The 25,136-nt window shown below is 38.0% G+C and overlaps 1 protein-coding gene and 1 long non-coding RNA gene across 46 annotated transcripts in view; one reads left to right on the forward strand and one right to left on the reverse strand.

Annotated features, from left to right (window-relative positions):
* The window catches only part of LOC145506257 (olfactory receptor 4A47-like), a 249,206-nt gene that overhangs the window by 206,671 nt on the left and 17,399 nt on the right, over positions 1–25,136 (forward strand). For 10 of the 45 annotated variants that reach the window (XM_081490463.1, XM_081490460.1, XM_081490449.1 and 7 more), the window contains one exon: positions 2,482–3,966. The exons of 2 other annotated variants lie outside the window; for them this stretch is intronic. In XM_081490463.1, the coding sequence (XP_081346589.1) occupies positions 2,525–3,454 (930 nt within the window). In that variant the 5' untranslated portion in view covers positions 2,482–2,524 and the 3' untranslated portion in view covers positions 3,455–3,966. Of the gene's footprint in view, positions 1–2,481; positions 3,967–4,100; positions 4,230–8,073; positions 8,294–8,373; positions 9,547–18,649; positions 18,718–19,048; positions 19,118–21,398; positions 21,559–25,136 lie in introns of those variants that run through there. 33 more of the 45 variants (XR_014053720.1, XR_014053729.1, XR_014053687.1 and 30 more) reach the window with 14 other exon arrangements.
* Positions 11,154–25,136, reverse strand: part of LOC145506828 (uncharacterized) — a 37,868-nt gene continuing 23,885 nt past the window's right edge. Inside the window, exon 3 of the long non-coding RNA XR_014054369.1 lies at positions 11,154–11,564. This is a non-coding gene — a long non-coding RNA (uncharacterized LOC145506828). The remainder of the gene's footprint in view (positions 11,565–25,136) is intronic.

The following is a 25,136-nucleotide window of genomic DNA, read 5'->3' on the forward strand; positions in this document are numbered from 1 at the left end:
ATTAGTTATTACATCTAAAACCTGAAAACATTTAATTTTATTTTTAGTATAACTGTTATTTATTTAACCAAATTTTAAGGTGATTGAATCTAGTATTAAATAAAAGGAAAGATATTCTTTCCATGGCAGGGGAGAATATATTAATAATTCCACTAGATCAAAATGAGTGGGTCTATATTTTATCCTTATTGGCAGCAGCCTCATAGTGATTCTAAAGCTACTTTTTTTTTTTTTGCATGTTGTACCTTTCTGACATTAATTACATGCTTTGCTCTCGTAATATCTTCACATATTTTTTGTTGTTATTTAGTACCTAGGTCATGCCTGATTCTTTTGCCACCCTACAGACTGTAGCCTTCCAGGCTCCTCTATCCATGAGATTTTCCAGGCAAGGATACTGAAATGGGTTGGTATTTCCTTCTCCAGAGGATCTTCCTAAAACCAGGGGACAAACCTGCATCTTATGCATTGGCAAGTGAATTCTTCATCACTGAGCCACCAGGAAAGCCCCTATAGATGTTCTTTAAAACCTCTGTGGAAAATCCCAGTGAATTAATTAAACAAGAATCAGCCTTGAATACATTCCAAGACTCAGTGATAATTGAAGCTGGAAGGGATGGAATATCCCATGATCTTCACCTCTAATAGGAAGAAGATGCTATTTGCTTAGTAACTGGCATAAAACATTCAGGAGGTCCTTTCTTAGACTTATAACATGACTTAAAAAGAATCATGGGAATGTCTTTCAAAATCTCAGTCAACTAATCTGGTCATGTTTATATGACAGAGTGAAAATAACTGACCAGTCAAATGCTATTTTTCTTTTTGAAGTTAGTAGGAAAGAACTTACTTGTGAATAATTTCCCTGCCAAATAGCTAGCTGATTTCTTCTATGTATATGTAGGATTTACTGGTCATTTTGATATATTTCCTAATGTAATGAACTTGTTTTTCAGTGTGTGTACCATGGAATTACTTTCAAATAATTTACACTTCGCATAAAAATGACCTGAGTAATTAGAAGGTTCCATGAAGTAAATGGACAGAAAGTCAAATAAACTATACACTCAAGTAATAAGGCAGCCTTTTTTCCTCTGTTGTCAAACTGGATGAAAAACAATTCCAAGTGTTTATGAATAACTTCAAGTTATTTTTCAGGTTCTGAACAAGCCTCCAGAAGGTAATACTAACATTAAATAGTGGGAACCAGACTCACAGATGTGACTTTCTTTATTATATAAGAAAGTTAATTTCTTTGAAATCAATCAAACAGATTCAATTCTAGGTATATCACTTAAAAATGTGTACATGAGAAAATGAATTAGATATTCTGAGCCTTAATTTTTTCACTTATGAAATAAGGATTACAGTTCTTGCTACTGTAAATATTAAATGTGTTACATTAAACTATGAGTGTGTGATTGGAATATACTGTAGGAGTTTGGAGAAGTAGAGTGATGTTATCAGAATAAGATTAAAAAGTACAATTTGATCTGCTTAAGGAGAATTGACTTTTGAGGCCAATATAAATGTGGAGAGACTTAGTAGGAGGCTATTAGAGTGGACCAGGAGGAAATTAAGTAGGGGATGATCACATTTGTGATGTATTTTGAAAATAGAGTTAGTAGGATTTATTAATTCTCATGAGAGTAAAAAATGAGTTAAGAGTACTGAAATTTTGTTTCTGAATATTAACATGAAAATTATAGCATTTAATGAGACAAATAAGGAATGCCTCTTTAAATTTTGCTTAGAAAATGCTCATGTTTATTGTGGAAAATTTAGAAGTTATGTTTTACAATAGTAAATTGCTATTCAATTGGAATTCAAAATTAGATATGTTGTAAATAAACATTTGAAATTTAGGGGAAAGATAAGGATTAGAAATACAAAATTAGACTGTTGCAGTATAGTTTATTGGTCAGAAAAGGGAAATATCTACCTAAAGACTGAAAAAGTGTCAGGGAGCTTTGAGACAATTCAAGACAAGGAACTTGTGTTCATACATTCATCTACCCACTGACTATGTGTATTACCTTGAGTGTGTTTCATGTATTATACTCTGTGTCTTTATAAATGCTGCACCTTTTCATGACTTTCTCTTTCTATTTCTTTATACTTTGAATTATTTTTTACACTCAGCTGAAGCATTACTTCCTCTTGAAGGTCTTCTGTGATACTTACTTGATATACTCTTATATTCTGACTCCTCAGTGCTGTGTGGATTTAATGGAACTTCATACATGTGTCTGGAATTGCTTGTTTTCTTTGTTCTGTGTCATATCACTGAGGTTAAAAAAACAAAAACAAAAACACAAGCTATGCCTATTCAAATTGGTAATCAAAATGTCTATGACACATTAGACACAATTGCATGTTCTACTGACATTCTTCCAATGAATGGATAAATAAAACGTTATTTCTATAGATTTTTAGCGTTTTTCCCCTTTAATTGTTATACCCCCCCCCCTTTTTTTTTAGGTAAACTGCTTTAATATGTGAAGTCAGCTCCTGTTCAGATTAGATGGAATCAAGAAATGATGTAACCTACTTTGTCCTTCTGGGTCTCACACAGAATCCAAAGGAGCAGAAAGTCCTTTGTCTTTTGTTGCTGTTCATCTACCTTTTGACTCTGGTAGGCAACCTGTTTATTATAGTGACTATAGCTGTCAGTAAGAACCTGTACTCACCAATGTACTTTTTTCTTGCTAGCTTATCATGTATGGATGTCACTTACTCCAATTCTGTCACCCCCAGATTGATTTCAGAGTTGTTATTCGAGGAAAAACACATATCCTTTGAATCTTGTATGACCCAGCTGCTTACAGAACACTTTTTTGCTGGATCAGAGGTCTTCATTCTGCTGGTGATGGCCTATGACCGCTATGTGGCCATCTGTAAGCTCTTGCGTTATTTGGTGATCATTAGGCAGAGGGTATGTGTTGTGGTGCTGGCGGTGTCCTGGTTTGGAGGTTTTCTGCACTCAGTAATTCAACTTAGCACTATTTATGGGGTCCCATTCTGTGGCCCCAATGTCATCGATCACTTTGTGTGTGACATGTACCCCTTATTGAAATTCGTCTCTACTGACACCTATCTCATTGGAATCTTTGTTATGGCCAATGGAGGACTGATCTGCACTATTGTGTTTCTGCTCTTACTCATCTCCTATGGAGTCATCCTGCAATCTCTGAAGAATCTGACTCAGAAAGGGAGGCAGAATGCCCTCCACACCTGTGGTTTCCACATCACTGTGGTTGTCTGCTTTTTTGTTCCCTGTATTTTCACGTATGTAAGACCTGCTAAGACGTTTCCCCTTGACAAATTATTGAGCGTGTTTTTCACAGTCACAACCCTCATTCTGAACCCATTAATCTACAGTTTAAGAAGTTCTGAGCTAACTTATGCTATGAAGATGCCCTGGAGAAGAAACATCATATCTCATATTCAATAAGTGCATCATCCACCATGAAGGGAGTAATTTGACATCAGGTTGCATTTCCTTAGAATGCAGAAGTCATTTTAAAATTTGATTCTGATTTCTCTTTCTTCAAAGAGTTTATGGTAATTATAATTATACAACCAGGGTATAATAACAGTTTACCTACGTACTAGAATATGAAGTCTATAATTAACTTATCAGTGTACCTAGAATGGTGTAATGCCTATATAGCAAGAGATTAATATGTAATGAATTAACAAGTAAATTATTATACAGTTATTCTGATTTTTCATCAACTTATGCATTTATATTTTTTATTCTTTTTCAGAGGCAGTGTAATCTTTACTTAGCATCTTGTCACTTAAGTTAACATTTTTACTTATACAGTTTAAAATACATAATTCTGTATGACTTGCCTTTACTGTATTGCATTCACATTATAGACAACATTTTTACTTTTATACTTTCAGTGTTTACAATGAAACTGAAGTAAAATAGATAATAATAAATAGCATAAGCAAAAACTGAATGCTAGGAAACTGTATTCTCTCAGTAGAGTGCGACTCTGCAACCCAATGGACTGTAGTACACCAGGCTCCTCTCTGCACAGAATTCTATAGGCAAGAATACTTGAGTGGATTGCCATTCCCTTTTCCAGGAGATCTTCGCAACCCAGGGATGGAACCTGGGTGTCCCGCATTGCAGGCAGTTTCTTTACTGTATGATCCCCAAGGAGATCCAAATAGCATGAGGTGAAATTTAAAATGAATTTTCTGTTTTTCTCTCAGCTTCTTCTAGTCCTCATTCTCAGAGGTTGAACCTAAATTTGTTTCTTAATTTTCATCTAGTAATAATCTTTGCAGATGCAAGTATATTCTCTCTATATATATTTGTTTCTTTCTAAATATGTATCACTTGCTTGCTTTTGCTATGCAATATCTTAAAGATATTTCCATACCAGTCCATATAGATTTCTTAAATTTTCTCATTTTGCACAACACTCTTTATAAATTTATATCTAAATTAATATCCATTCCTTTCATGAGATTCCCAGGCTTTTCTATGACAGTTACATTTCCAATAAATATATGTTTTTGAATATGTGCAAATATAAGTTTCTAGGTGTAGAATTGTTGATATTACATTTGATTTAATGGTCAGGTACTACATGCATTTAAAATGCTGATACTGATATTTATTGCCAAAATATCATTCTCTTTTTTTTTAAATTTATTTCTCAATTTGGCAAAAATTGCTTTACAATGTTTTGTGTTGGTTTCTGCCATACAACAGCCCAAATCAGTCATAATTATGCACGTGTCACCTTACCTCCTAGCTCAGTGGGTAAAGAATTTGCCTGGAATGCAGGAGACCGGAGTTTGATTCCTGGGTCGATAAGATCCCCTGGAGCAGGAAATGGCAACCTACTTCAGGATTCTTGCCTGGAGAGTCCCATGGATAGAGGAGCCTGACAGGCTACAGTCCGTGGGTCACAAGAGCCGAACACGACTTAGTGACTAAACCAGCACCACTCCATCTTGAGCCTCCCTCTGCTTCCCCGACTGCACCCCTGTAGGTCACCACAGAGTGCCAAGCTGGGCTCCCTGTGTTATATAGCAACTTCTCACAGTTATCTGTTTTATACAAGATAGTGTATATATGTCGCTGCTACTTTCTCTGTTTGTCCCACACTTTCCTTCCCCTACTGCGTCCATGAGTCCTGTCTCTATATCTGCATCTCCATTTCTTTCCTGCAAATAGGTTCATTTTTCTAGATTCCATATAGATAGTTAATATACTATATTTGTTTTTCTCTTTCTGACTTACTTCACTCCAAACTATTGCCCTTGAGGTTGTACTAACAGCTACTATGTCTGTGCTTAGTTGTTCAGTTGTGTCTCACTGTTTGTGACCCCATGGACTGTAACCTGCCAGGTTTCTCTGTTCTTGGGATTTCTCAGGCAGGAATACTGGAATGGATTGCCATTTCCTCCCTCGGGGGCTCTTTCTGACTCAGGAATCGAACCTGCATCTCCTGTGTCTCCTTTACTCGCTGAGCCATCAAGGAAGCCCTAATAACAGTTTCTGTCCTGTTCATAGTCCATGTGAATTTTTTGTCCACATTCTCAACGACCAGTATCTGATAAATATTTATCACATCTAATTAAAGTTATTTTTTACATTAACTGAAACCCTTTTGATATAATTAAGTTTGAACATCTTCCCATATGTATGATTTGATTTGTATTTGTTTATGGATTTTATATATATGTCTTTAATATGATTCATTCAATTTTTTATTTTTAAGAGAGAATTTGAAACAAAAGAAATGATATCTTTTACATTGTATATATGGTTAATAATTTCTGGATATATATTTTAATTTTTTTATCCCATGTAGAATTATTTCTGCATGTATTTTTTTTTGTATTTTATATTAAATTAAAAAACAAAAACGTATCCTGCTTAGGAAGAATTTTCTCATTTCACTTGTGCCAAAACTTCATTTTTTTTTGCATTTAATTTTAAAGCATTTTTTACATCTTTAAAGCATATATTACATCTTACATTAAAGCATTTGATTCATTTTGATTTAGGATTTTCAAGAGGGGTTGATTGTATTTGTTTTGTAAATTTTAGAATTTTTTAAAAATATTCACTTTATCTTTTTGCCATTGATTTGAAATTCTGACTATTGTATTTTTACCTCCAAATGTATTTGGGTCTAATTCAAAACTCTAATCTTTTTCACTGATCTCTTTATTCATGTGTGCATTGACACATAATTGCTATGATATCTAAGATATTTTGACATGTGAAGAGTCTCAGTTCAGTTCAGGCGCTCAGTCGTGTCTGACTCTTTGCGACCCCATGAATCACAGCACGCCAGTCATCCCTGTCCATTACTAACACCAGGAGTTTATCCAAACTCATGTCCATTGAGTCGGTGATGCCATCCAGCCATCTCATCCTCTGTCGTCCCCCTCTCCTCCTGCCCCCAATCCTTCCCAGCATCAGGGTCTTTTCCAATGAGTCAACTTTTCGCAGGAGGTGGCCAAAGTATTGGAGTTTCAGCTTCAACATCAGTTTAGGATAGACTGGTTGGATCTCCTTGCAGTCCAAGAGACTCTCAAGAGTCTTCTACAACATCACAGTTCAAAAGCATCAATTCTTCAGTGCTCAGCTTTCTTCACAGTCCAACTCTCATATCCATACATGACTACTGGAAAAACCATAGCCTGGACTAGATGGACCTTTGTTGGCAAAGTAATGTCTCTGCTTTTTAATATGCTATCTAGTTTGGTCATAACTTTCCTTCCAAGGAGTAAGTGTCTTATAATTTTGTGGCTGGAATCACCATCTGCAGTGAATTTGGAGCCCAGAAAAATAAAGTCTGACACTGTTTCCACTGTTTCCCCATCTATTTCCTAGGAAGTGATGGGACCAGATGCCATGATCTTAGTTTTCTGAATGTTGAGCTTTAAGCCAACTTTTTCACTCTCCTCTTGCACTTTCATCAAGAGGTTCTTTAGTTCTTCTTCACTTTCTGCCATAAGGGGGGTGTCATCTGCATTTCTGAGGTTATTGATATTTCTCCTGGCAATCTTGATTCCAGCTTGTGGCTTCTTCCAGCCCAGTGTTTCTCATGACGTATATACGTTAAATAAGCAGGGCGACAATATACAGCCTTGACATACTCCTTTTCCTATTTGGAACGAGTCTGTTGTTCCATGTCCAGTTCTAACTGTTGCTTCCTGACCTGCATACAGGTTTCTCAAGAGACAGGTCAGATGGTCTGGTATTCCCATCTCTTTCAGTATTTTCCAGTTTATTGTGATCCACGTAGTCAAAGGCTTTGGCATAGTCAATAAAGCAGAAATAGATGTTTTTCTGGAACTCTCTTGCTTTTTTGATGACCCAGCAGATGTTGGCAATTTGATCTCTGGTTCCTCTGCCTTTGTAAAACCAGCTTGAATATCTGGCAGTTCACAGTTCAAGTATTGCTGAAGCCTGGCTTGGAGAATTTTGAGCATTACTTTACTAGCATGTGAGATGAGTGCAAGTAGTTGTGAAGAGTCTAGCAGTCCCTTATTAGTATTCTTTCTCAGAATTTTGCCTAAGCCCATATATTTCTATTTTAAAATTATTAAAATAAGATAATATATTAAGTATAAATAAGATAAAACTTTGGAGAATGCAATGGCAACCCACTCCAGTACTCTTGCCTGGAAAATCCCAGGGACAGCGGAGCCTGGTGGGCTGCCGTCTGTGGGGTCGCACAGAGTCAGACACGACTGAAGTGACTTAGCAGCAGCAGCAGCAAGATAAAAGTTCAAATTAAAATTAGCTTAAAATTGTTAAAATAAATTTAAAATATATTCAAAACAATTATTTTCATTAAGATTCCCATTGAGAAGATTAATTTAAGAAGAGTTTATACCTTTAGAGTATGAAAAACTCTTATCCAGATAAGAATTGATGTTTTCAGTTAACAAGTCACATATTGTAAAATCGAGTGAAACTTACAGTTCCTGTCCGTGTTACTAATCCCTTGTAGATAGCTGCTATTCTTTAGCTATGATACCTAAAATGCTAACAACTGCTTTAGGACAAAAATCATCTCTTTCAAGGAAGTTCAGGACTTAAATCACTGCTGAGCATCTTGTGCTGCTGAGATCTTCTTGCTATGATAAGTCATTTCAGTCCTGTCTGACTCTTTGCAATCCTGTGGACCGTGGACTGCCAGGATTCTCTGTCCATGGGATTCTCCAGGAAGAATACAGTAACAGCAACAATAACAAAAAAGAATGAAAGAAAAAGAAAAAAAACTGAAAAAAAAGAAAAAAAAAATTGTTGATATACAGTTTTAGAGGCTTTTTTCTGAAATGCAAACATGTTTATTTTATTTTGACTTATTACAACCACGGGAGGAGAAGGGGACGACAGAGGATGAGATGGTTGGATGGCATCACCGACTCGATGGACATGGGTTTGGGTAGACTCCGGGAGTTGGTGATGGACAGAGAGGCCTGGCGTGCTGCAATTCATGGGGTCGCAAAGAGTCGGACACGAGTGAGCGACTGAACTGAACTGAGCAGAGAAGAATTGCATGGCATCTCTCACCTCCAGTCACCAGTTTCTCTGTAACTTAGTCTTTCATGGCCAAGGACTATTAATTATTATTTCAATCTACATTTGTGCATGTGTGCTTAGTAGCTCAGTCATGACTCTGCAACCTGATGGAGTATAGCCCACCAGGTTCCTCTGTCCATGGGATTCTCCAGGGAAGAATACTGGAGTGGGTTGCCATTCCCTTCTCCAGGGCATTTTTCCAACCCAGGAGTTAAACCTGGATCTCCTGCATTGCAGGTGGATTCTAAGCCAGCAGGGAAGGCCCAATTTACATTTAGCAACTCAAAATTGAAAGGATTCCATGAACAACAAAACAGCAAGTGATTTCCTGAAGTGCTTTAGTATGGATAAAATAATAAACTATAAAAATACAAATCATTAGTAAAGCTTTTTTCTTCCTGGAGAATCGTATTCAGAAATTAATGCAAACATCTAAGGTATGCATGTATGCTTTTTCACCCATCATGTTTGTGTGTGTGTGTGTGTGTTTGTGTGTGTGTGTGTGTGTGTGTATTCCACTGCCAAAGGAGACATGTAAAATAATATCAGATTTGCTACTATCTATAGTACTGGTTTCTCCCAAGAACTGTGCTTGCAGGGTTAGTTCAGGAAGGTGATTGCCCAAAAACCAAATCAGAGTCATATCTCATCACCTTCAGCTGAAATAATTTATAATTTAATCTTACATGCAGGGTATTAAATTAGTATTACTCATCAGAACTTGCTTATTAATAAAACAAGCCGAATTAGCCACTGGAGAATCATATTTGGAAATTCAATGACAATTTTACATTTTTAATAAAGGCTCAGAAATATTATTGCAAAGCAGGTGGTATAGAGAACTGTGGTCAAACTTGACATGCATTAATAATTGAAGTGTGGAACGTGACAGAGGTGAAAATTGATATTGATTTCTTTTCTCTAATATTTGGAGGAGTTCTAAAAGCTAAATAAAATGAGATAACAAGATATATCAAGTCTCACTGATTTCTTTGATCATCTCCTCCCCACATATCACTCCTTCGCCTATCATGTTTTGAATAATTCAGTGCCCATAGTCTTTCCAGTTCAATGCATTATAAAACACACTCAAGCTGAGTTTCAATCATATTAGACTGAAAGCTGAATTTTTTATGAAGGATTATTTAAAACAAAATGCGTCTTGAGCCCGACAGCCTTTGAAACCAAACAATCCTGGGAATTCAGTAAGGAAATGTCAACACTGTGCAGAATTTTTCGATTCAGAAAATTAAAGGAATCCTATTTGATGTATATTAACCATATCGATATTAACAACCTTCTGCTGGATTTCCACACTGATTTGAGAGCTGAGGTACTATTGGTCTTGTGTTTTAACTAGTTGTGAAAGCACTGAGAGAGTTGTTCTTGGGTTGAACTTGACCTGCCTCTGGGAATGCTCTCTGTTCCATCCATTTAGAAAAGCTTTATTCAGGTGCATTTTTCTGCCCTCATTCTTCTCATTTGCATCCCTTGGGAAAAAGAAAGATGTTCCATATAGATGTTAACACTGCAGATGCTGTTTGGCAACAGTGTTTTTCAGCTTCCCATCTTAAAAAAATTATATTGCTGACCACCCATTTGACTGAAAAGTGATTCATTTTACTGACAGACACCTGGACTGAGATGTGGGAGGTGAGATGAAATGGGGGATTGGTGTTGAAATATATACACTATTGATACTATGTGTAAAATAGATAACTAATGAGAATCTTCAGTGGAGCTTCCTAGGTGGCTCAGTGGTAAAGAATCCGCCAGCCAACACAGGAGACACAGGAGAGGGGGGTTTGATCCCTGGGTCAAATCTCCTGGAGAAGGAGATGGCAATCTGTTCTAGTATTCTTGCTGGAATAATCCCATGGACAGAGTAGTCTGGCTGGCTGCAGTTCATGGGGTTGCAGAGAGTCAGACAAAACTGAGCAACTGAGCACAAGCACACACAGGAACCGACTGTATAGCACAGGGAACTCTTTTCAATATTCTACGGTGACCTAAATGGGAAGGAAATCCTAAAAAGAGGGCATACATGTATACCTATAGCTGATTCACCCTGCTGTACAGTAGAAACACAACACTGTAAAGTAACTATACTCCAAAAAAAAAAATTTCTTAAGAGAAACCAAAACAAACAGATCATTTCAAACTTCCTTTTTAATTTTTAGTCATAGCTCTATGTTGCAACCCTACTTGTTTAAAAGTCAGATCATGAAGGTTCCTTCCTATGAACTTCAAAATAATTAACCAAAATAGTCTTCAAGAGGCTATATAAAAAGCAAGCAGAATATTAATAATTATCAGTCTTTCTCTTGAGTTATATAGTATCTTATAAATTCAACTAAGGGAAACTCAAATGGACAGTGTCACAGTAGCCAAGCATACCAGCACTGTTATCTCACCATTCGTTAATTTTCTCTGCCAAGTCACCCTGAACCTTAGACTACTGAGAATGTCTTTTTAATTAATTTTTAAGGTTCTCCTCATTTTGAATTGAAAAATGGTCACAATTTTACAAGTAAAATTAAAAAAAATACATGAAAGTAGGAGACCGTCTGAGATATTCTCATTAGGCATTAAATACATATAATTTAAAAACATACACAGACAAACACACAAAAATACATATATACATGCACTGGGCTAAACCTCCATCCTTCCTGTCAGTTGAACATAGGTCTACTGTTTTACAAACAGGGAATCCATTCCACAGTGTAATTAGGGAAATTGGCTGGACCATCCCTTTTGAATAGAATTCCATGTAGCCACTTTTTAAAGTTATCCAGATCTTGGTCCCTTCTAGCAATCTACTCCAATATTGTGTATGTACTCATGTTCAGTCATGTCCAACTCTCTGCAACCCCATGGACTGTGGCCTGCCAGGCTCCTCTGTCCGTGGAATTTTCCAGGCAAGAATACTGGAGCTGGTTGCCATTTCCTTCTCCAACACTGTGTAGTCAATCGAATTATCTTCCTTCTAAAGCCAGATGAGAAAGAAAAAGTGAGGTGAAGAACTAAGGTAACTGACCAAAAAGGTGGAGGAAAAGGAACGAAAACAAATTCCCAAATTTCACTTCCCCCCATATTCTCTGTACTTTGCAAGAGAAAAATATTTGGATCTGAGTTCCTTTCATTCTTGGGCTTCCCTGGTGGCTCAGATTCTTAACCACTGCTGGTTCAAAGTGTGAGAAATAAAAAGGTAAAAAAGAAAACAGACAGAAGTGGTATGGACCGAACAGAAGCACAAGATATTAAAAAAAGGTGGCAAGACTAAACAGAAGAACTATACCAAAAAGATCTTAATGACCCAGATAACAGTGATGATGTGATCACTCACCTAGAGCCAGACATCTTGGAGTCTGAAGTCAAGTGGGCCTCATGAAGCATCAGTATAAACAAAGCTAGTGGAGGTGATGGAATTCCAGTTGAGCTATTTCAAATCCTAAAAGATGATGCTGTGAAAGTGCTGCACTCAATATGTCAGCAAATCTGGAAAACTCAGCAGTGGCCACAGGACTGGAAGAGGTCAGTTTTCATTCCAATCCCGAAGAAAGGCAATGCCAAAGAATGTTCAAACTACTGCACAATTGCACTCATCTCACACGCTAGCAAAGTAATCCTCAAAATTCTCCAAGCCAGGCTTCAACAGTACATGAACCAAGAACTTCCAGATGTTCAAGCTGGTTTTAAAAAAGGCAAAGGAATCAGAGATCAAACTGCTAACATCCATTGGATCATCGAAAAAGTGAAAGAGTTTCAGAAAAACATCTATTTCTGCTTTATTGACTATGCCAAAGCCTTTGACTGTGTGGATCACAAGAAACTGTGGAAAATTCTGAAAGAGATGGGAATACCAGACAACCTGACCTGCCTCTTGAGAAATCTATATGCAGGTCAAGAAACAACAGTTAGAACTGGACATGAAACAACAGACTGGTTCCAAATCGGGAAAGGAGTACGTCAAGGCTGTATATCGTCACCTTGCTTATTTAACTTTTATGTAGAGTACATCATGAGAACTACCAGGCTGAATGAAGCACAACTTAAAATCGAGATTTCCAGGAGAAATATCAATAACCTCTGATATGCAGATGGCATCACCCTTATGGCAGAAAACAAAGAGGAACTGAAGAGGCTCTTGATGAAAGTGAAAGAGGAGTAGCTGATTCATGTCAATGTATGGCAAAAACCACTGCAATATTGTAAAGTAATTAGCCTCCAATTAAAATAAATAAATTAATTTAAAGAAAGTGAAAGAGGAGAGTGAAAAAGTTGGCTTAAAACTCAACATTCAAAAACCAAAGGTCACGGCATACGATCCTATCACTTCATGGCAAATAGATGGTGAAACCGTGGAAACAGTGACAGACTTTATTTTCTTGGGTTCCAAAATCGCTGCAGATGGTGACTGCACCCATGAATTAAAAGATGCTTGCTTGTTGGAAGAAAAGCTATGACCAACCTAGACAGCATATTAAGAAGCAGAGACATTACTTTGACAACAAAGATCTATCTCATCCAAGCTATGGTTTTTCCAGTAGTCACGTGTGGATGTGAGAGTTGGACTATAAAGAAAGCTGAGTGCCGAAGAATTGATGCGTTTGAACTGTGGTGTTGGAGAAGACTCTTTGAGAGTCCCTTGGACTGCAAGAAGTTCCAACCAATCCATCCTAAAGGAAATCAGTCCTGAATAGTCACTGGAAGGACTGATGCCGAAGCTGAAGCTCCAATACTTTGGCCACCTGATGTGAAGAGCTGACTCACTGAAAAAGACCCTGATGCTGGGAAAGATTGAAGGCAGGAGAAGGGGACGACAGAGGATGAGATAGTTGGATGGCATCACCAATTCAGTGGACACGAGTTTGAGTAAACTCCAGGAGTTGATGATGGACAGGGAAGCCTAGCATGATGCAGTCCATGGGGTCACAAAGAGCAGGACGGGTCTGAGCGACTGAACTGAACTATGTTTATCAATTCTTTCTTTCATGGATTGTGCCTTTGGGGTTATATCTTAAAAGTTATTGCCATACCCAAGGTCATCTAGGTTTTCCTATGTTATCTTCTACGAGTTTTATAGTTCTGTGTTTTACATTAAGATCTCATTTTGAGCTAATTTTTATGAAGGATGTGAAGTCTGGGTCTAGATTTCTTTTTTTTTTTTTTAATGGATATTCAGTTTTTCTAGCCCTATTTGTTGAAAGGACTATCTTTGCTCCATTATATTGCTTTTGTTCTTTTGACAAAGATGAGGTGACTGTATTCATGTTGTTCATTTTGAGGCTTTTTATTCTGTTCCATTGATATATTTGTTCTTTCACCAATATCACGCTGTCTTGATACTATATCTTCAAAGTAAATCTTCAAGGTGGGTAATATTCCTTCAACTTTGTCCTCGTTCAATAAGGTAATAGCTATTTTGGGTTTTTTGCCTCTTCATATACCATCTCACACCAGTCAGAATGGCTGCTATCCAAAAGTCTACAAACAATAAATGCTGGAGAGGGTGTGGAGAAAAGGGAACCCTCTTACACTTGATGGGAATGCAAACTAGTACAGCCGCTATGGAGAAAAATGTGAAGATTCCTTAAAAAACTGGAAATAGAACTACCATCTGACCCAGCAATCCCACTGCTGGACATACACACTGAGGAAACTATAACTGAAAGAGACACATGTACACAAATGTTCACTGCAGCACTGTTTACAATAGCCAGGACATGGAAGCAACCTAGATGTCCATCAGCAGACGAATGGATAAGAAAGTTATGGTGCCTACACACCATGGAAAATTACTCAGCTATAGAAAAGAACGCATTTGAGTGCGTTCTAATGAGGTAGATGAAACTGGAGTCTATTATACAAAGTGAAGCAAGTCAGAAAGTAAAACACCAATACAGTATATTAATGCATATATATGGAATTTAGAAAGCTGGTAATGATGACCCTATATGCGAGACAGCAAAAGAGACACGGATGTAAAGAAGACTTTTGGACTCTGTGGGAGAAGGCGAGGGTGGGATAATTTGAGAAAATAGCAAGCAAATATGTATATTACCATATGTGAAATAGATGATCAGTCCAAGTTCGACGCATGAAGCAGGGCACTCAAAGCCGGTGCATTGGGACAACCTAGAGGAATTGGATAAGGAGGCAAGTGGGAGGGGGGTTCAGGGCAGGGGGACACACGTACACCCGTGGCTGATTCATGTCAATGTATGGCAAAAACCACCACAGTATTGTAAAGTAATTAGCCTCCAATTAAAATAATCAATTTTTAAAAAAGACCAAAAAAATAAATTTTAGAATCAATGTGACAGTATCCATAAAATAACTTTCTGGGATTGTGATTGGAATTGCACTGTATTTCTACAGATTACATTGGGAAAAAACTAGTATTTTGGTAATGCTGAATATTCCTATCATGAACATGCAATGTCTCTTGATTTATTTATTCTTTGATCTCATTCATCAGGGTTTTGTAGTTTTCCACCTATTGAGGAAAACAATAGAGGTTTGGTACATGTTTTATTAGATTTATACTGAAGTTATTCATTTTTGGTGGTGCTAATGTATGCAGTGTTTGTTTTTTTTTCAATTCTGAAATCTTTTGTTTTATTTATTTATTTTTTTAATAAATTTATTTATTTCAGTTGGGGGCTAATTACTTTACAATATTGTAGTGGTTTTTGCCATACATGGACATGAATCAGCCATGGGTTTACATGTGTTCCCCATCCTGAACCCCCCTCCCTCCTCCCTCCCCATCCCATCCCTCTGGGTCATCCCATTGTCCCAGCCCTGAGCATTTGTCTCATGCATCGAACCTGGAATGGTGTTCTGTTTCACATATGGTAATATACAAGTTTCAATGCTATTCTCTCAGAACGTCCCACCCTCACCTTCTCCCTCAGATTCCGTAAGACTGTTCTATGCATCTGTGTCTCTTATTCTGTCTCGCATATAGGGTTATCATTACCATCTTTCAAATTCCATATATATGCGTTAGTATACTGTATTGGTGTTTTTCTTTCTGACTTACTTCACTCTGTATAATGGGCTCCAGTTTCATCCATCTCAATAGAACTGATTCAAATGTATTCTTTTTAATGGCTGAGTAATATTCCATTGTGTATATGTACCACTGCTTCCTTATCCATTCGTCTGCTGATGGACATCTAGGTTGCTTCCATGTCCTGGCTATTGTAAACAGTGCTGCGATGAACACTGGGGTACATGTGTCTCTTTCAATTCTGGTTTCCTCGGTGTGTGTGCCCAGCAGTGGGATTGCTGGGTCATATGGCCGTTCTATTCCCAGTTTTTTAAGGAATCTCCACACTGTTCTCCATAGTGGCTGTACTGGTTTACATTCCCACCAACAGTGTAGGAGGGTTCCCTTTTCTCCACACCCTCTCCAGCATTTATTGCTTGTAGACTTTTGGATAGCAGCCATTCTGACTGGTGTGAAATGGTACCTCATTGTAGTTTTGATTTGCATTTCTCTAATAATGAGTGATGTTGAGCATCTTTTCATGTGTTTGTTAGCCATCTGTATGTCTTCTTTGGAGAAATGTCTGTTTAGTTTTAACCTATTCCCTTGTTCATTTTTTGTATATAGGAAAGCAATTACCTTCTGTATATTAACCTTCATCCTGCCACCTTACCAACATCACTTATTAGTTCTAGGAGTTTTTTGGTCAACTCTTTATTTTCAACATCGATGATCATGTCATCTGTGAACAAAAACAATTTTATGTCTTTCTTCACAATCTGCACACCTCTTATTTCCTTGCCTTGCCTTACTGCATTATCAAGGGCTTAACAGCACAATACTGAAGTGATAATAATGGGGAACATCCTTGTCTTTTTTTTAATCTTAGTGGAAAAACTGAGTTTTTCTCCATTAAGTATGACATTAACTATCAATTTTTTATAGATAATCTTCAACAAGTTAAGAAAATTCTCCTTTATTCCTAGATTATTGAGAGTTTTTATCATGAGTCCACACTGGATTTTGTCAAAAGCTTTTCTGCATGTATTTATGTGCCTATGTGTTTTGGTCTTTTTTTCTCCTTTTTAGTCTTGGATGGATTATATTAATTGATTCTCAAATGTTGAACCAGCCTTACATAACTGAGACAAACTCCATTTTGGTCATGGTATATAATTATTTTTACACTTTTTTGAATTTCATTTACTAATATTTTGTTGAGAATCTCTGACACAATTTTTATCATATTTCTACTACAAACATTTTTGGATCCTAACAAATTTAAGCTAGTAATTAGTCTTATCTAAGTGTGTTTTTTATACATGGATACACCACAGGAGACCTGAGAGAATAGATCATGAATGGTAAAGCCTGAACTTACACTTCTTTTTTTATATTCTAGTGACACCATCACTCAATAAGTGTTTACAGTTTATGTTTTTTTAATTAGATATAATTCATTATATTCATTCATTCAACAGATTCTACAGTAAAAAGAGAGATTTCTAAGGAGGTAGGGTTTATTAATGGGGTTGCAGGTTATTATAAGAAAACTATGAGTGAGTAAGTGAAAGTCGCTCAGTCGTATCCAACTCTGTGCAACCCCATGGACTATACAGTCCATGGAATTCTCCAGATCAGAATACTGGAGCAGGTAGCCTTTCCCTTTTCCAGGGGATCCTCTCAATGCAGGGATTGAACACAAGTCTCCTGTATTGCAGGCAGATTCTTTACCAGCTGAGCCACAAGGGAAGCCCAAGAATACTGGAGTGGGTAGCCTACACCTTCTCCACCAGATCTTCCCAACCCAGGAATTTAACTGGGGCCTCCTGCATTGCAGGTGCATTCTTTACTAACTGAGCTATCAGGGAAGCCCAAGAAAAATAAGCAAGGGCTCATAACGGAGAAGGTGATATTTGAGAAAAGACCTATAAAAGAGAGCGGATGAGTAATGTAGATGCTGAAGAGAACTACAATTTAGGCAATGTGAACAGCAAGTGAAAATGTCTGCTACTGTATTTGTTTTTTTTTTTGCAACACCAAGGACTAAAGAGTACAAGGTGTTTGGAAAAGGGCAAGCAAGGAGAAGAGGTGAGAGAAATAAGTCCAAGTAAGAGCCAAGAGGCTGAATTTTTAAGAAGTTGGGTAAGGATGTTGAACGGTCAAAAGTTAACTGATCATTGGCAAAGTAAATAATTATAATGCCAATTTCCCTGTGTATTCCCTGTGTACTTTAGGGGTAAGAATAGTATTTGTGAACTGATTTCAAAATGTACAAATATTGCCTATGGCATATAACCTACTGGTTAAGAGCACTGACTCTGAAATCAATTTGCCTGGATCTTTTCCCCAGCTATACCTCTTATTAGTGGTGGACTTTTAGGAGTGTTTTTCTTTGAAAAACAGGGGGTTAAAAACCTCACCCATTTTACAGAGCTGTGACATGGAATTAAATACATGTAGAGAGCTTAGAAATCTGTGCTGCTCTTCAGTCTTTTCAAACCAATCTATTATTGTTACTATTATTACTGCTCCATAAGCGGTCCTTGAAAAAATTTGCCAGTTGTTCTCTCTTGTTTTTCTTCTTGTTACATATTCTCTACATCCCACTTAAGTTTCTCACAACCCTATGAGGCTGTTTTCAGATATTTTACACCTCTGTACCTGTTTGTCACAGCAAAAAGTGAAAGAGTGTGGATCACCTTGATCGGCAAACTAGGACTTTGATTTTCTCTCACTTATACACATTGATGAACAGACATGAAAAGAATGACTCCATGGAGCTTTCAGTTTGGAGCCAAATATCCAGGCTCTGTGCAACTCTACACTATTACGCTCAGATGTCGGTCCTTGAGGACCCAAAAGAATGTCAACTAAGCCATCATTATTTCAAGGATATGAAGTATGTTTTTTGTGAAGGTGAACATACAAAAAAAAAGAAAAGGGAGAGGTGTTTTGTATCACAACTTTCTGAGAAACGCTCATAGCTCTAAGATGTAGTTGACAAATTCCCCATCAGGTAAAGCTGTCAAAGTTACCGTATATTTCACCATAAATACATTTTTTTTCCCCAGCAATGGCAATAATGCTGTAACTATACTGCTCAATCCCTCACAGCATCAGCACTGACTACATTAAGAGGGTAAGTGAAAATATCTATCTGGTTGCTTCTGACATAACCTCAAGATTACTTTTGTTTCTATACTCCTATACTCCCTCAATTATAATGTGGAACATGAAGACACATTATTTCTAAATACTAACAAGGGTTATAGTAATAAGTGGCAGACAATCAAGGTGAGTTTTGCCATAGTAGTGTGCTAATTTTGCTACAAGCATGAATGCAAACCCTAAGGATGTAATTTAGAGAAATTCTGTCTGGACTATCCTCTAGGAACTAGAACAAGGAGACTGAGAGAAGATGATTCTGAGTAAATCAGTTCTTTTTTTCTTTTTTTCCCCCCTAATTACAGCTGAATAACAAGCAGCAAACTCCCATGGAAGGTAGTAATCTGTTTGAAGGCAGCTAGGAGGGTGCCCTGGTGAGTGTCTTTTGTATAGTTACTCAAGCACAGACTTGTTGATTACCTGTCAGGGATGCTACAGCAGGAAGAGTTTTGCCATATCTGTGAGACGCAACAAGATCACTTCCAACTCTAAAACCTACAAGTGCAATTTAATCACCAACCCTAGCCATCATTAAGAATGACCTCAAATAACTCCAAATCCATGTATCTACTCACACATTCTTTTCACAGTCAACAGACCTTGAGTGATGACTACATGCCAAACACTATTCTAAGTCACAGAATAAGGGATAAGAAAGGTAACAACCTCTGTCATTGTGGGGCTTTTGTTCTTTGGGAAGAAACTTATCTAAATACAAATAGAAACCAGAGATAATATTTATTTTTATTTTTATCATGTAAAATAAATAAATAAGGTAATCTGATAAAGTTAGGCTAGCAGGACAGTCCAGGACCAAATATCTTTTAAGAAGTGAGTGCCACTGAAAGGAATCATTTACAGAGAATTTTTCTGGAAATGGTATTTCCAAAAAATGGGAACAGTGAATACAAAGGCCCTAAAGCAAGATGAAGCTTAGCTACAATCAAGGAACAAAAAGAAGCTAAAAGGTTAGGTCAGGAGATAACCACAAAAATTGACACCAGCTGGTCCCGAACTTCATGTCTACATATATTCTTGAAATAAGTTATTTGTATATATCATCCAAAAAAAAAGTTGAACTGAAAATTACATTGGAAATTCTGAATGAGATTCTTGACAAAGCCACAACCCTATTAAAGATCACAGCCATCATTCTCAAAAGCTTCACTCTGGCAATCACTTGCAGGCATTTAACAGGGGTGTTTAATATCCTCCTGAAAACACTGGGCAGGAAGAACAAACCTTCCAGCATGCCTGCAATGGGAACCTAGTGTCTCACAACTGAAAATTGGCTTGAGCTTACGCTGCTGACTGCTTTGGCAGCAGTCCAGCATTTAAAACCTTGAATTCCTGTCCATTCATCTGTAGTTGTGTTTATGTCTCTCACTTAAGCAGTTTTCAACACACTTCTGTGGTTCTTTTGATATAGTGAATGTGCAGGTGTATGTCTGACTCTGCCAGGGACTGTGTCCATATCTGGTCTTTATTGCTAAAACAGACATCTTTGAGTATTTGAATCACTGCATATGCCATATTTACTCTTGTGTAGGTAGGCCAATTTTCCTCCAGCTGAAGATATAATTTAAAATTATTTCTCCCTGCTTACTCCTCCATATTCTCCCATTGCCTATGCTAAATAATTCAGCTCACTACTCCAAAAGTGCTGTGAGTCACCCACCCCATCTATATTCTTTCAGGGTTATAGAGAAGGTCAAAACATGCAAAAAAAAAAAAAGAGAGAGCCTATATGGAACAGACTTAGAGAAAAACTGGAAACATCTCAACAGATCAAAGTGATCGCTTCTAGTGAACCAAATTTAATTTTTTTTTTATCTCATTTCCTGGAAAAGGCGCACAATTCAGGAAGACTAGTTAGAAAAGGGAGTGAAAAATTCATTGCAGCTAGCCTGCTTCTACTGTGAAGCTCAAGTTTTGAAACTTTTGCAATTATGAACTGGAAATCCATGTGTTACATAATGCATTTCTGGAAAAATGCCCAAGACACATATGTGCTCTATGAAGCTCTAATACTAACATTAATCTAATGAACAGTATATTAGAAAATGATTTGTGTACATCCTAATGGAAAGCATATTTTCTGAGAGAAGCTTGTAGACTGAAATGCAAAAAAATAATCCATCCCCTAAACACAGCTTCCAGCTACCACATCAACCAATAAGATAAGTTGGTGCACCTTTGCAGAATGCTGAATGATTGCTCTGTTTTCTGTCGCCCAGGGGAAAGCATTTTCCAAATCTCGTGCAGGTGTCTGACAGAGACTACCTAAAAGGAAAGAAGCTGAATTCTCCTTTTTGAGCCCCTAGATGACTTTTTTTCATATATAAGCTTATTTTTTTAATATCAGTTCATTTTTCAAATGCAGCAAAATCCAAGCCCCTGTTTATCCCAGCGGGTTAATTTGGTTAAACCTGATACATCATATTGTGACTGGCCTCATATTTTACTCAAAAAGGGATAGCATCTTTTATCTTTTATTTGTAGTGATCTTCATATTCATTTCTCAACTGAGACAGGTATTTCAGGGAGAGCTTGCATTGATTTCTAATCTTTTTGTCTCTCCCTTTTTGTAACGTACACTTTTGGCCCTTAAGAAATAGCTCTGATAGAAGTTTGCACTTTTTTTTTTTTTTAAAGGAAAAGCAAGAGTTTGAGATCATGGATTTTTTTTAACCTGCTGAAGAGAGAATCAGACTTTGTCACCTTGTAGGTGACACGGCTTTTTTAAAGTGCATTTGTCTTCAAGAGACGGAGCTTGACTTGACTCTTTCATGTAGCTGATTCTGATTACTAACAGGTGAGAGTGAGGCCAGGCTCTAAAGAGAGGCTTAAATGATGTAGGAGATGAGAAATTAAATGTTCCTTGCCAACTACAAATGAATTCATAGGTAGAACCTAGAGTCAAGACCAATAGATTCATAAATGCATTTTAAGGAATCTAAATCCCGTCTAGTTGTCCTGAGAAGCAGCCAAAAGGAACTGCAAATCAAGGTACACACCTAACTCAGCTGTCTGGCGATCACAGCAGCCTCGTGTCTCAAGTTGCCAGTGGGTGTGTGCACGCTCAGTCGCTCTGTCACGTCCAGCTCTTTGTGACCTCATGGACTGTAGCCGGCCAGGCTCCTCTGTCCTTGGGATTTTCCAGATGAAGAATACTGGAATGGGTTGCCAGGTCCTCCTCCAGGGGATCTTCCCAACACAGGGATCGAACCCATATCTCCTGCACTGGCAGGTGGATTCTTTACCACCCAGAGCCACCCAGGAAGCTGCCAGTATGGGCAGAGTAAAGTTTAAAGCTGGAAACCTCGGGGATTCAGAGTCACTTTGAGTTGAGCCATGCAGACTAGTGCACACAAATTGAGCACGAGAGCCAGCAGCTGAATTTAGACTTTTAGATGCAAATATAATTAACTCATGACTTTTCAACAGGTTGCTCCTCTTAGGGCCTTATTTTCTTGACAACCAGCATTATCGTAATTCAACTAGCATTTTTCTTTTCTCTCCCAAGCCCCTTTCTGGACTCCACATCTCTTTTTGAGTCTGATAATCTGTTCTGTTTTCTCTTCTCTAGAAGAAACGTTGATAATGCCCTCTGTGAAGCTCTAGAATCAGAGATGCTCTGCAAATGATATCTGTCAAATGTTATTATCATGCTGCACATAGATCTCTGGTCTTGAGTGTATGTTAAGAAATACACTCGTCTTTGACTGCTTCTAGCATGATTACCTCGGAGAAGGCAATGGCACCCCACTCCAGTCCTCTTGCCTGGAAAATCCCATGGACGGGGGAGCCTGGTGGGCTGCCATCTATGGGGTCGCACAGAGTCGGACACGACTGAAGCGACTTAGCAGCAGCAGCAGCATGATTACAAATTAGTGCTCTTCTAAGGGAAGCCCTAGAGAGCACAAAAATGGGAGTTTTACGAAGAGACTTTGCGATAGGAGATACCTTGATAAAAAGGATTGAGCACAGGAACTGGGGTCCATTAGCAGCTCCGTCTCTGGCTGGCTGCAAATATTTGAGCAAACCACTTAGCACTCTGGTCCTCAGTCTCCTCATGTAAAATGAGATGTCTAGGGTTAAATAATTTCTGCAGTCTCTTCTAGGCTTAAAACTCTACAACACAGAGAAGAACACTGTTTTTAACTTTTTCTCTAGGAAGAGATCCTTCTCACATGCCAGCACCACCTCTTGTCCTCAGACTGGATTTGCAACAAAGTAGTAGAAGGCCTGTATGGGGTTAATTTCTTCCTCTTGTGGTTTAGATTCCTCTGGCACATTGTGTCCAGCCTTAATATTTTACACTGTTAGCCATATCATCTTTTATCTTTTATTTATAGTGATCCTCATATTAATTTCTCAATAGCAGCTGATGCGGCAGCAGGGACAAGTCATTGATCTTCCAATTTATCCTGAGGTCGAGGCAGCCTGGGGAGATTAATGGAGCCCTGATACCTGCCCAGGAGCTGGGTGTTCCTCATGCATGAAAATCAACCACAGGAAACCGAAATTCAACAATCGGCAGCAATATCAGCCACCTCTCTAATAAATATAACAGGGCATTCTTTAATTATTGAAAGGGGTGTCTGGGATTCGGTAATGAAAGCACTCCGGCACAAGAGTGCCAGGGCCACTCTGGGCCGGCCAGGAGGTGGTAGATTTGGGTAGGGGGAGTGGAAGTGGGGAGGTTGTTTGCAGATACCAGCTTCTCACATGGCAAATATTCTTATTACTTGAGTCTCAAGCAAGTCACGAGTAAGCGTATACTCCTTCACTTCTGTAAAGCCAAATACTTCTTACAAATTTTTTTTTTTTAATTCTGCAAGAAAAACAACAGATCCTCCTCATATCATGTTAATGCCCAGTGATGACAAAGGAAATGGTACATGGAGCTGCATATACTCCACTGGTCACAGAGACCAGGTGAACAGTTGTGCCCAGAGCTCTGAGTCATTTGCAGGCCCTCATAGGGACAAACCACTAATTGATTCTTAAGGGAAGGTCTCCATTCCTTGACACAGCTGAACAGTGGCTTCCATCAAGCCTCCTTGTGGTCTCAGTTATCTTGAGCTGCTTACCTCTTGCCCCTATCTGCTTCTCAGCTAACCTCTCCAGCTTGAGATCAGTGTTGCAGACTTATTCGATCATCAGCTTTGTGCCTGTCTGGATAAAAACCCATCCCCTGAGGCTCAGCACTCTCTTTTACAATCTATAGCTGGGGAAACAAGTACTAAATGAGGAAGCAAAGTTTCCCATGTTAGGCCACACACATGATGCTGAGGAGGCAGGTCAGCAAGAAGTCAACAGGTGGGGCGGATGTGGAACTACGTACAAGCAGAGCGTGCCCATCACTAGCCTGCAAAAATATCCCATTCTCTTGGTTATTACTCAGCACGCATACTACATAGACACACATACTACCTCTGCATTTTTAAAAATAATAGAGTGACTAATAATGTCCTCCAGCGATAAACTGGAGTGGCAAGCTGCTCAGAAATTTCAGGCACAGAATTGCCAGAAACAATTTACTTTGAACAAAATGTGTTATGAAGATTTGGAGTACACATGGGGTTTGGGCAATGTAATGATTTTCACAGACAGAGCCTCACAATGAGTTGTGCCTGTTGTGTACCTTCTCTTCCTTTGATTAAAAGAAGCTGAGTGGATTCTTTGAGTGTTGAAATCATAATAAGTATAACCAATGATTTTGTCTCATATAGAACCACTGTTTGATATAAATTCACAATAAAAATATATATTTCTTCTAGCAGGTTTGAACACTTTATATGTTTTTTTTATTTGGATTCTCTTTGCTCCTTGAACTTAAATACAATTTTCCCTTTTGGTATCTAATCAGGCTTTATAGTTATTTATTTTTTTGTTACTGTTGTACTCAGTTGCGTGCAACTCTTTGTGACCCCAAGGACTAGAGCCCACTAGGCTCCTCTGTCCATGCAATTTCCCAGGCAAGAATACTGGAGTGGGTTGCTATCTCCTTCTCTAGGAGATCTTCCTGACCCCAGGGATCAAACCCATGTCTCCTACGTCTCCTGCACTGCAGGCAGATTCTTTACCTGCTGAACTATCAGGGAAGCCCCACAGTTATTTATTGGTACCAATAAATAAAAATTAAAGTGGAAACTGGTTCCTCAACAAAAAATAAGATATATAAAATGTAATATTATCTTGTACAAAGCAGGGCAAACTCATTGAAAATGATAAGTATGTTTTCTGGATAGCATCTCACCTGGTGATATTATTAACAGTATGGTAGAAACAGGAGTAAGAACAATACAATAGTAATAATGGTACTGTGTGTTGCTACCACACATAATCATCTTCAAAACGTCAGTAAGCACACGGTTTCACTTGACC

Source organism: Giraffa tippelskirchi, chromosome 1 (assembly GCF_054371585.1).
Source record: "Giraffa tippelskirchi isolate mGirTip1 chromosome 1, T2T-mGirTip1v1.2.pri, whole genome shotgun sequence".
Taxonomy (NCBI): domain Eukaryota; kingdom Metazoa; phylum Chordata; class Mammalia; order Artiodactyla; family Giraffidae; genus Giraffa; species Giraffa tippelskirchi.